We start from the raw sequence: 11088 nt of genomic DNA, 5'->3' as shown, positions 1-11088 counted from the left end.
GGCTGGTCAGGCCTCTGGAGCATCGCCCGCCCGCCGCCGCGGCCCAGGAGCCCCACGTCGGGCCCGGCGCCACTCAGGCTCGGGCTCCGGCTCCGCGCGCGGCAGGCAGTAGCCGAGGCAGCGTAGGCTGCAGCAGCTACCCGGGCTGGGCACGCGGCGGGGCGCGCGCCGGGGCGGGGCCGCATGACGTTATGGAAGGACAGCCAATCCGGTGAAACGTCCCCGGAAAGGGGCGGGGCCTGAGCTCAGGGGCCGCCCCCCCTCGTTCCCCACCCACTCCGGGTGTTACTGATCCTCGATGTCAAGGAACCCGCGCGTCATCGCCCTCCACATCGGTCTCAACCCGAAACTAGGAGCTTCGTACCTCCAAGTACCGGATCGCCCCAAGCTTGAGCCTAGGCCTCTCGGCTCTTCTGAGAACCAAGATTCAGGCGTCCGCCCCTGACTCCTGCCCATCCCCCACAGAAGTCAGATGGACCGCTCTCCAGTCCCTCTTTACCTTTGATCAAATTCGGAAGTCTCGGCCCACTAAGGATCGCTCCTGGTTCCTCGGAACCCTGAGTCCAAACGTCCTAGCTCACCAATAGACTACCCTCCCTCCTAGGGAGCGTTTCCTGCCTGGGGGGAGGAACATACAGGATTCATTTGTTCAATAAACGTTTTTTATGTGCAAGGCCCATGCAGAAATAAATTTAACCAAAATACCGATTCCATCCTCAAGGAGGTCGCAGTCTGTCCGGGAAGTCAAGCTGTGTTAAGCAAGAAATAAATCCGGGAGGCGTATGGTCTGAGGGTCCTTAAGAGGGTTCCCAAAAGAGATGCTATCCAAGAGGCTCTGGTAGATCCATAGGACTTTGCCAAGTAAAGAGCTATTTCAGGGAGAGAGAATAACATAGTGAAAGACACTGGTGCCCGAAAGAGCCTAGCTGTTTTAGGAACAATGAGGATAGCTTGGTTTTTGAAAAGCAGATGTGTCGAGAAAATGCTAAGAGAGAGAGAGCGAGGCTTCAAAGGTAGGTAAAAGCCAGATTCTTAAGAACTTCCAGTACCAGGTTGGAGCATTTCCAAAGGCCACTAAGGATGTTAAGCAAGAGAGTAACATTTGTAAGGATGTTAAGCAAGGGAGTAACATTTTAAAATATGCCTTTAACTGGCCAAGATGGTGAAACCCCGTTTCTACTAAAAATACAAAAATTAGCCGGGCGTGGTGGGAGAAGCCTGTAATCTCAGCTACTCGGGAGGCTGAGGCAGAGAACTGCTTGAACCTGGGAGGCGGAGGTTGCAGTGAGCCGAGATCGCGCCACTGCACTCCAGCCTGGGCGACAGAGCGAGACGCTGTCTCGAAAAAAAAAATGTATTTAAAAAGATTGGGCTGATCTGTGTGGGCCGGACCCTGCGGGGAGGGGACATAAACAGGGAGATTAGTAACGGTGTCAAAGAGCAAGAGCAAGGAGAGCTAAGCAGAAAGACGGCTGGGGCAGCATCAGTGGGGGTGGAGAGGACAAACAGATACTAGAAATATTCGGGAGGCAAATCAGCCGAACTGAATGTGGGGAGAGAGGAGTCTGGAAGAACGCCCAGGTTTCTCGTATGAGAACTGGTGGATGTTAGGGCTGTCACTGAGATAGGGACGCAGGAAAGAAACAAATGGGGAGAGGCAGAGGTCTGTCTAGAATATGTTGAGCTTTTGAGGGGCTTACGGGAAGAGTGTAGACAGACTTGGCCGATAGGCGGCCCCTCCGGATGTGGACTTCCAAGCAGAGCTCGGAGGGGCAGAATTAGAGACGTCAGTAGCTCGTGGGGGTGGGGGTGGGATTAAAACCAAGGTGGGAGCAGGTGCCCCAAACCCAGGAGAGGTGCTCATGCGCAGGATGGACAAACCAGTCTCCAGCAAGAGCCCGAGGAAGTCGGGTCATACCCCATTTTTGCGGAGATTTAGGATAGAGCCCTGTGAAACCCCTAAGTTTAGGATACAGATCAAACTTAGGAGGTCCCGAAGAGGGCAGAGAAGGTGGGAGAAAAGCCAGGAGGAAGTGAGGGGAGAAGTTACGGGGACCGAGGAAACGAAGAGGAGGCACTCCCTTCGTGCTCCTGCAGACGGCCGGGGAGGGAGACAGGACGCAGGAGCCCGGGACTCCCCCTCCCGGCGGGAGGAAGCGGTGCTCCTCCGCGCAGGCCTCCCCCTCTCTTCCCTCGCCGCTCCCGCCCCGTCCCCTCCCCGACTGGCTGTGTCCCGGAAGTGGTCATAAGCTGGGTCCCGATGCCGCGAGCGGAATCTCGGCGCTCCCGGAAGTGGCCCGGAGGCGGCGCGCCAGTCCCGAGCAGTGCTCGCTCCTGCTCGGGGCGCTGCGGCCCCGGGCGTCGCCATGACCAGCGAGCTGGACATCTTCGTGGGGAACACGACCCTTATCGACGAGGACGTGTATCGCCTCTGGCTCGATGGTTACTCGGGTCCGTGAGGGGCGTGTGGGGAAGCCAGTCGGCGGAGCGGTTGTGTTGAATGGGAGAGGGGGCGGGGCTAAGACTTGGGCATCCTTTAGGGAAGTGGGCGAGCGCCTGGGAATAAGAGGTGTTATAGGGGTCTGGGATGGAAACCCTTAAGGGCCTCTGGCGTCGGCGGGGCGGGGCCTGATGCTAGCGTCCGCTTTCCAGTGACCGACGCGGTGGCCCTGCGGGTGCGCTCGGGAATCCTGGAGCAGACTGGCGCCACGGCAGCAGTGCTGCAGAGCGACACCATGGACCATTACCGCACCTTCCACATGCTCGAGCGGCTGCTGCATGCGCCGCCCAAGCTACTGCACCAGCTCATCTTCCAGATTCCGCCCTCCCGGCAGGCACTACTCATCGAGAGGTGCTCACCCTGTGGGATGGTGGAGACATCAACCAGTCTGACTGTATACCCATTTTGCCGGCTGAAACAGGCCCAGGGAGGGATGGGACTTACCCAGCCATCAGAAAGTTGAGAGTAGAAGGGGTCAGACCTAGGCCCTGCCAGGCCCCGCCAGACTCCCTTTCCTCTCTTTTATGGAGGGTCAATGGTGTTCTCTGACTCCACAAGGTACTATGCCTTTGATGAGGCCTTTGTTCGGGAGGTGCTGGGCAAGAAGCTGTCCAAAGGCACCAAGAAAGATCTGGATGACATCAGCACCAAAACAGGCATCACCCTCAAGAGCTGCCGGAGACAGGTAGGCACTGCATCCACACGGACACAGCATCCCATCTACACTTCACTCCCTCCCTTTGGCCACTGGCCCAGTTCCAGCCTCTGATTGTGGCAGCAGCTTCATACCTAGTCTTCTCCTCCCTTCCCCTTTCCCCTCCTTTTTTTTTTTTTTTTTTTTTCGAGAAGGAGTCTTGCTCTGTGGCCCAAGCTGGAGTGCAGTGGCGCGACCTCAGCTCACTGCAACCTCCGCCTCCTGGGTTCAGGTAATTCTTGTGCCTCAGCCTCTGCAGTAGCTGAGATTACAGGCGCCCGCCCCCACACCCAGCTAATTTTTGTATTGTTAGTAGAGACAGGGTTTCACCATGTTGGCCAGGCTTGTCTTGAACTCCTGGCCTCAAGTGATCATCCGCCTTGGCCTCCCAAAGTGCTGAGATTACAGGCGTGAGGCACCGTGCCTGGCTCCCTGTTGTGCCTTCCAAGCTATCGTGTACTGTATGGCCAGAGTGACCTTTCAGAATGACCTGAAATTTTATCAGACCCCTGATAAACTTTCATTGGCTCCCACTGCCTCCTGGGTAGCAGCTGCACTCCTTGGCTTTGACCTATGGACTGTCCTGTGATCTCATCCCTGCAGACCTCTCTAGGCTTACATTTCTCCAGCCCCAGGCTTTCCTTTACTCATGTTGCTTCTACCTGGAGGGTACTGTTCTTGGCAATATCTACCCCTTGAAATCCAAGACAAGAGGTGAGATGCCACCTTCTCCACAAGCCGTTTTGGTACGCCAGGAAGAAGTAACCCTTCTGGGTTGCCTTTCTTTTGTATCTCCTGTGAGCTTTCTGTTTATAGCTTAGCATTTGTTTTTTATTTTTTAGTTCCTAGGGCTTAGCCAGGAAAGTCTCTTCCAACTCAAACTTGTGAAGATCTGGAGAGCATGGTGCTAAAATGGGGTTGGATTTAGAGTTAAGATTGAGTAAACATTTATTCAAGGCAAGATACAGCAGGAGCTGCTAAGCATTTGAGTTGATAACAAGTACTAAGAACTAATAGTTGGTTGAAGGAATAACAAATGCTAAATCAGCGTCTGCTGACTGGATAGGTGGATGGGGAAGGGAGAGATGTTCAATAAGTGGTTTATTGGGTGAGCGACACAGTGTACACTCTGACCAGTCCTCTCTTCTACCCTAACTGCCCTGCAGTTTGACAACTTTAAACGGGTCTTCAAGGTGGTAGAGGAAATGCGGGGCTCCCTGGTGGACAATATTCAGCAACACTTCCTCCTCTCTGACCGGTTGGCCAGGTGAGGAGCTAGCCACCTCCCCATCCCGCACACTACTTCCTGGGCCTGGAGGCTCGTCCACCTTCCCTACCCCAAACCTTCTGACCTCCTGAGTATGCTGGGGGAATGATTATCCCACTTTTGGTCTGTACTTTTTTTTTTTTTTTTTTAATGAGACGGAGTTTCACTCTTGTTGCCCAGGCTGGAATGCAATGGTGCAATCTTGGCTCACTGCAACCTCTGCCTCCTGGTTCAAGCAATTCTGCCTCAGCCTCCCGAGTAGCTGGGATTACAGGCTTGAGCCACCGCACCCAGCTTGGTCTGTACTTTGGACCAGACTGACCTGGATTCAAAGCACAGTCCAGCGATTTCCAGCTGGGCTGTTGAGAGGTACCATATGTAAAGCCCATGGCACAGCCCTGGCACTTAGGAAGTGCTCAGTAAATAGTAACTGTTACCCTTATGGTCTCCCACTGTATCCACTAGTAAACTTGAGCTGGAACCTTCTCTTCGCACAGATGGGGAAGGGTCATAGAGAAGTGACTTGAGACACGTCACACAGTGACTTAAGGCAGAGAGAGGCCAGAACTCGGACACCCAGCTGAGGTTGCAGGTGGGAGCTGCTTCCTAAGAAGGAATTTCAAGCCCTAAGAGGACCCTCCTCTCGTCTGTGCAGGGACTATGCAGCCATCGTCTTCTTTGCTAACAACCGCTTTGAGACAGGGAAGAAAAAACTGCAGTATCTGAGCTTCGGTGACTTTGCCTTCTGCGCTGAGCTCATGATCCAAAACTGGACCCTTGGAGCCGTCGGTGAGGCCCCCACTGACCCAGGTGCCTGGACGCCTCCCCATCCTCAGGACCTGATTCCCCACCAGTAGTTTCTCCCACAGGCCCTCAGTTCCTGGCATCCGCTCCTGTTCATGGCCCCCACCCAGGCTCCCCCTGCCCACGAATGTTTTCCCCACACACACCTTGTCTGCAGACAAAGGGCCCATTGCCTCTCTGTGGCCTGGGGCATGTCACTCCATCTCTTTGACACTCCATTTCCTCTTTTGTCCCCAGGGGGGAAATGAGGTGGTGGGTGAGGAAAGGCTTAGGCTATCACAGGAGGGGTTTTTTATCACCCACCCCAACCCCCTTCATGGCCTCACAGACTCGCAGATGGATGACATGGACATGGACTTAGACAAGGAATTTCTCCAGGACTTGAAGGAGCTCAAGGTGCTAGTGGCTGACAAGGACCTTCTGGACCTGCACAAGAGGTGACCTTGTAGGGGCCCATGGGGCGGGGCCTGCAGTAGGGGCCCAGGTGGCTATAGGCGTGACCCTGTCTCTCTGCAGCCTGGTGTGCACTGCTCTCCGGGGAAAGCTGGGCGTCTTCTCTGAGATGGAAGCCAACTTCAAGGTCTGTGGTCCCATCCAGCCTCTGACCCTTGGCATCTTCAGCCTCCAGTTCGCCACCCCTACCGGGCAGCTCTGCCCCTGCCAGGGATTGGCCGGCAGGTGGCACTGCTGCTCCCTCTGGTGGCCGCTGACGGGAGCAGCTCATAAACAATGGGGAGTTGGTTGATGGAGGGAGGTGGATGGATCTGGGGAGGGGCCTGCTCCTCCTCCCCCAGCTTCTGTGCTCAGCTGCCAACTTCTGGGGCAGAAAGCAGAACTCCAAGGATCCCTGCCCCACAGAACCTGTCCCGGGGGCTGGTGAACGTGGCCGCCAAGCTGACCCACAATAAAGATGTCAGAGACCTGTTTGTGGACCTCGTGGAGAAGGTGAGCTGTCGTGCTCTCTGACGCCCAACCTGGTCTGTCCCTGGCCTATACAAGTGCTAAGTATCTCTTGGGCCCGCAGTTTGTGGAACCCTGCCGCTCCGACCACTGGCCACTCAGCGACGTGCGGTTCTTCCTGAATCAGTATTCAGCGTCTGTCCACTCCCTCGATGGCTTCCGGTGAGCAGCCCTGTCCTCCTGTCCAGCTTGGCCTTGCCCCAGCCTGCCACCTGCCAGGACCTCGCCTCCTGCAGACTCAAGGTTCCCCATTCTGCTACCCTGGGGGTGGGACCAAAGTCTCTGGACCAAAGCTCTGGCTCTCCCTCTTAGAAGCTGTGTGATTTGGGGCAGGTTTCTTAACCTCTCCATGCCTCAGTTTCCTCATGTACAAACTAGGGTTCATCATGAGAAGAATTGTAAGGATTTTCTAAGGGCAAAATGAATGAAGGTGTAGAAAGCACGCAGGGCAGGGCCTCCATCACGGTGAGTGTTGTGAAAACTCAGCTGTCACTGTTCATGTTCTTACAGACACCAGGCCCTCTGGGACCGCTACATGGGCACCCTCCGCGGCTGCCTCCTGCGCCTGTATCATGACTGAGGCGCCTCCCAACGCTCCGCCCACGCTGACAATAAAGTTGCTCTGAGTTTGGAGACTGGTCCTCGCTCCGGGGAGCAAGTGGGGGGCGTGCAGATGTGCCTGTGTATGTCTCTGAGCACCTGGTGTCCGTGTACAAGGATGGATGTGTACAGTGGCTCCTTGGGAACTGGGACATATCTCAGGGAATGGTGTCTGTGCTCGGCCCATCCACCAGAAGAGTCTGCTCACAAGCCAGAGGTCTTGTCTTGGTTTATTCAGGCTGTATTGAGATTGGGAGGATGGGCAAAAACCTGGGGGTGGGGCTGGCAAGGAGGCAGTTGGCCTAACAGGACAGAGCTGAGGGGGCCAGGTGGGTTCAGGGAGGGCAGGAGACTCGGGGCTTCATATCCGGTTTCTGCACACGGGCAGTGAGCGGGAACTTGGTGATGCCACAGGTATTGCTCCCTCGGTGCAGCCGGAAATAGCCCTAGGAGGTTAGGGGACATAGGGGCGGGAAGGTGGGAAGAGGCCTGTTCTGCCTTGCCCCCTCCCCCAATAGATCACACTCACCTTCTCTCCCCATTGGGCCCCCCAGGAGTTCTTCAGGATCCAGTATGGGGTGGGGTGTGGAGGCTGAGGCTGAGACTGCGATGAGACTCTCTCTGCCCATATCCCCTCCTCTGACTTGACGCTGCCAAAACCCACCAGCAGGACAGAGTGGTCCACAAGCTGGGGGTCACAGGTGGTGGGTGTGGCCTTGATCACACCTTTCCGGTATAGCTGCAGGGGGTGGGGGCCGAGGGGCTGAGTGTGGGGCCAAGTCTCCTGTATGCCCCTCCCCTATCAGCTCCCCCGTCTCACCCGAAGGGGCTTCATGTTGATGGTCACGGTGATGGGGCCATAAGTGGCCAGGTACTGCGCAATTCCTGGGGACAGGAACATCATCAGACCCTTGGCATGTGGGTGTGTGGGTCTCTCGCTCCTTCGCTCCCCCCACCCCCTCTTGTCTTCTAGCCCAGTAGCCCAGCGTGTCTGCCTCTGCCCCGGTGTCTGTCCCTGCCATCCGCCCGTGTCCCTGCCCTGCCCGCACTGTGCTCGTTGTTCTGCAGCATGATGAAGTCCTGGATCCAGGCCACCTTCTGGTACTTCTTGGGGTGGCACCTGTGGGCTCTGACTTTGCCCTGGAACGGGTAGTCCTTTTCACTGGCTAGGCCGCCTGCAGATAAGCAAGACAAGGGAGGAGGTTCCACTCCTGCCCACCCTGTCCCCCTGCAGATGTCCAGAGTGGCGGGGCAGTGCACTCACTGTTGTTGAGGACAGTTATGAACGCGTCCCAGACGAAGCCACCTTGGCAGCCATCCCCACAGCGGCTACAGTCCAGCAGTTCTGGTGCAAGAAGGGACAGTGTGGGTGACCAGGCCCCTAGGCCTCCCTCCCCTGTCACACGCGCACCCTCTCCCAACCCTACCCTGCACGGAGACGTCCACAAAATCCCAGAAACTGATGCGCCACAGGGTCTCTATGTTGCCTGCCGCTGCCATGGCCCAGCAGCAGTTGCAGTTTTTCTGGAGGGCGAGAGGGTGGGGCGGGGCTAGGTGTTCGGGCCATGCCCCTCTCCCTCCCACCACTTAGCTGAATTAGAGCCAGCTGGGTAGCGGCAGATACCTGGTCCTTGATGGGTGAGATGGCGCCGGCCACCTTCCGCCAGTCACAGCTGAAAGGTACTGACTCCTCTGGCTCTTCAGACCTTATTTCTCTGCCCATGCTGGGGACCCCTCCAGCTGCCCTCCGATAGCCGTAGAGCTGGCCAAACTCCTCCTCTGGGGAACAGACAGGGCCACTGAGGTCTCCGTTTTGACCCCTTCTCCCTGTTCTGCCTCTCCCACTCCAGCTGTTGGTCCCATAATTCCCTGAGGGGCAAAAAGGCAAGGATACGCCGGGCGTGGTGGCTCACACCTATAATCCCAGCACTTTGGGAGGCCAAGGTGGGTGGATCACTTGAGGTCAGGAGTCCGAGACCCCATCTCCACAAAAAGTAGAAAAATTAGCTGGGCGTGGTTGTGCAGGCTTGTAGCCCCAGCTACTTAGAAGGCTGAGGGGTCGGGGGAATTGCTTGAGTCTAGGAGGTGAAGGCTGAGTGAGCTGTGATTGCACTATTGTACTGCAGCCTGGACAACAGAGCAAGACCCTGTCTCAAAAAGGCAAGGGTGCCAAGCCTAGAGAGGCTGGGCTCCCTGCTGGGTGCTTCCCTGCAGCTGCTGCGCTGGCCCCTAGGCTGGATTAGGACACAGGACTGCAGAGATTCTTCCCCTGCACTGGGTGATTTGATACCAGCACCCAAGCCCCTGGTCCTCAGGGAAATGAATTTCCTTCCCTGGGAAGTAAAAATAGAAGGTCCACTGGGTCCAGCTGCCAGTGTCCCTGGGGAGATCGCTTCCCAACCACCACCTATGAGCCAGAAGGGTTAATGGTACCTGTGAGGTCACTGAATGGAGTCACCCCAAACTCAGCTGTGCCCAAGTCCTCCTCCTGCAGCCTCTGAGCCTGGGCCAGGTTGTGGGCAAAGATGTCCAGGCGGTGAGCATGCTCTGGACCAAAAGGGAGTTGTCCTAGGCTGACTCCCAAGCCCTTAGGGGCAGGAAGTAGCCACTGGCTGGGCACCCTTCCACCCACACCCACCCAGTTGAGCACTGGCTCCTTTCCTGTAGCCCCCACAAGGCCCCACTGCAGATACCCAGGCCCAGGAAGTGGTTACCCAGCCCACCGAGGGTTGGGTTTTCCCCAGAGGCAGCCAGAGGACCATCTCTGGCCACCCTAGGTGGGAAGCCAGGCAAGGGGTCCGGTGGTGGTGACTCAAGGATGTGTGGCTGGAGACCAGCTTCCTGCCAGGCCACCTCCTTTACACCTCTGACCACAGGAGGAGAGCTGGAACATGGCAGGGAGAGGAGATGACAAGGCACAGGCAGTCTGGGCTAAAAGGCACACACAGATCAGCCCCCTAGAGAGATCAGCACAGCAAGAGGGCAGGGGCAGGGGTTAGATCATGGGCTAGAGAAGAAGTCCCCAACGTGGGGACAAAATGGGTGTCCTTGGGTGTTTGCTGAATGAGCAAATGACTAGGTGGTGGCCTCCTGTCCACTGCCTAGAATCGCAGGGAAGTGGCTGTGGAGCCAGGGGATCACGTAGGACTAGGGCAGGACCCCACCTCCTGCCACTGCCATCCAGATCCATAGCAAAGAATGATCCTGGACCCACTCATGCCTTCGGGAAACCAGGGAACACACCCCCAGCCCTGGCCTGTCCTGCTGAGTGGCCTTGGCCATGCCTGTTCCCCACCCTGAGCTTCGATTTCTTCATCTATTACAAAGCGGGATGGCTGGGCTCCGTGGCTTACACCTGTAATCCCAGCCCTTTGGGAGGCCGAGGCAGGCGGATCACCTGATGTCAGGAGTTCAAGACCAGCCTGGCCAACATGGTCAAACCCCGTCTCTACTAAAAATGTAAAGGTTAGCCAAGTGTGGTGGCGCATGCCTGTAATCCCAGCTACTCAGAGGCTGAAGCAGGAGAATCGCTTGAACCCGGGAGGTGGAGGTTGCAGTGAGCCAAGATGACACCATTGCACTCCAGCCTGGTCAACAAGAGTGAAACTCCGTCTCAAAAAAAAAAAAAGTGGGGGCTTGGACTGGAGATGTATGTGCCCTGTGATACCTTCTGGGCTCAGGTAACTCCGGTTGAACTGGATCTGGAACAACTTGAAGGCCTCTTTCAGCTCTAGCGGCTGGGGACCTAGGTCCTGGCAAGGAACCAAGGGTGGAGAGGGGCAGTGGGCAGAGGAATCATTGCTGGGGCCCCACCTTAGTTCCCAGCCGTGCAAGGACTGGGCTAGGGGTCAGCCAGTTAGCCTTTTCTGTCTTCCCATGTGCCCTTGGGCACGTCAGCCCCCTCTCCAGCCTCAGCGACTCCCTCTGAAAAATGAGAATGACAGGCCAGCTGTTTCTGAAGGGGTGACCCCAGGCGTGGGACTGGCATAGGTAAGGGTTTGGGAGCACTTACCTGGGCCCTAAGGGGGCCTCTGATGCCTTGGGCTAGGCCTGCCACCAACAGGGCCAGGAGGCAGGAGGGGTGGGCAGTCAGTGCCATGCCGGTGCAGTCTGGAGTGGCATGGAGGCAGGAAGCCGCGCAGATCGAGGAGGACGGTGTGAGGGCGGGGCTGGAGAAACCACGAAGGGGAAGACAGGCTTGGTGGGTTGGGGGTGGACCCCTAGAACCCACAAGTTGCTCAGGCCTTCAGGCTTTCAGTCCCT

The 11088-nt window shown here is 56.9% G+C and overlaps 2 protein-coding genes across 3 annotated transcripts; one reads left to right on the top strand and one right to left on the bottom strand.

Annotated features, from left to right (window-relative positions):
* Positions 1-2228: 2228 nt before the first annotated feature.
* On the top strand, positions 2229-6858 carry FIBP (FGF1 intracellular binding protein). Of its 2 annotated transcripts, none has more exons than XM_001170348.7 (10): positions 2229-2451; positions 2653-2851; positions 3059-3185; positions 4361-4461; positions 5117-5250; positions 5594-5702; positions 5782-5845; positions 6124-6210; positions 6290-6387; positions 6736-6858. In XM_001170348.7, the coding sequence occupies exons 1-10, from the start codon at positions 2367-2369 to the stop codon at positions 6803-6805; spliced, it is 1074 nt and encodes a 357-aa protein (XP_001170348.1). In that variant the 5' UTR covers positions 2229-2366; the 3' UTR covers positions 6806-6858. The 2 variants fall into 2 exon arrangements, with proteins under 2 accessions (XP_001170348.1, XP_001170330.1); XM_001170330.7 differs by having other exon boundaries at positions 2254-2451; positions 5117-5271.
* Positions 6859-7036: 178 nt separating this feature from the next.
* Positions 7037-10995, bottom strand: CTSW (cathepsin W). The gene is made up of 10 exons (XM_001170363.8): positions 10838-10995; positions 10493-10577; positions 9259-9372; positions 8450-8604; positions 8253-8349; positions 8090-8170; positions 7875-8000; positions 7646-7710; positions 7355-7564; positions 7037-7271 (listed from the first exon to the last, which is right to left on the bottom strand). Exons 1-10 carry the CDS (start codon positions 10922-10924, stop codon positions 7161-7163), a joined length of 1131 nt encoding a protein of 376 aa, XP_001170363.1. The 5' UTR covers positions 10925-10995; the 3' UTR covers positions 7037-7160.
* Positions 10996-11088: the final 93 nt, after the last annotated feature.

The sequence above is a fragment of the Pan troglodytes genome, chromosome 9 (genome assembly GCF_028858775.2).
Source record: "Pan troglodytes isolate AG18354 chromosome 9, NHGRI_mPanTro3-v2.0_pri, whole genome shotgun sequence".
NCBI classification, from domain to species: domain Eukaryota; kingdom Metazoa; phylum Chordata; class Mammalia; order Primates; family Hominidae; genus Pan; species Pan troglodytes.
Note: the sequence above shows the minus strand (reverse complement) of the source record. Positions and strands in the feature narration are given on the sequence as shown.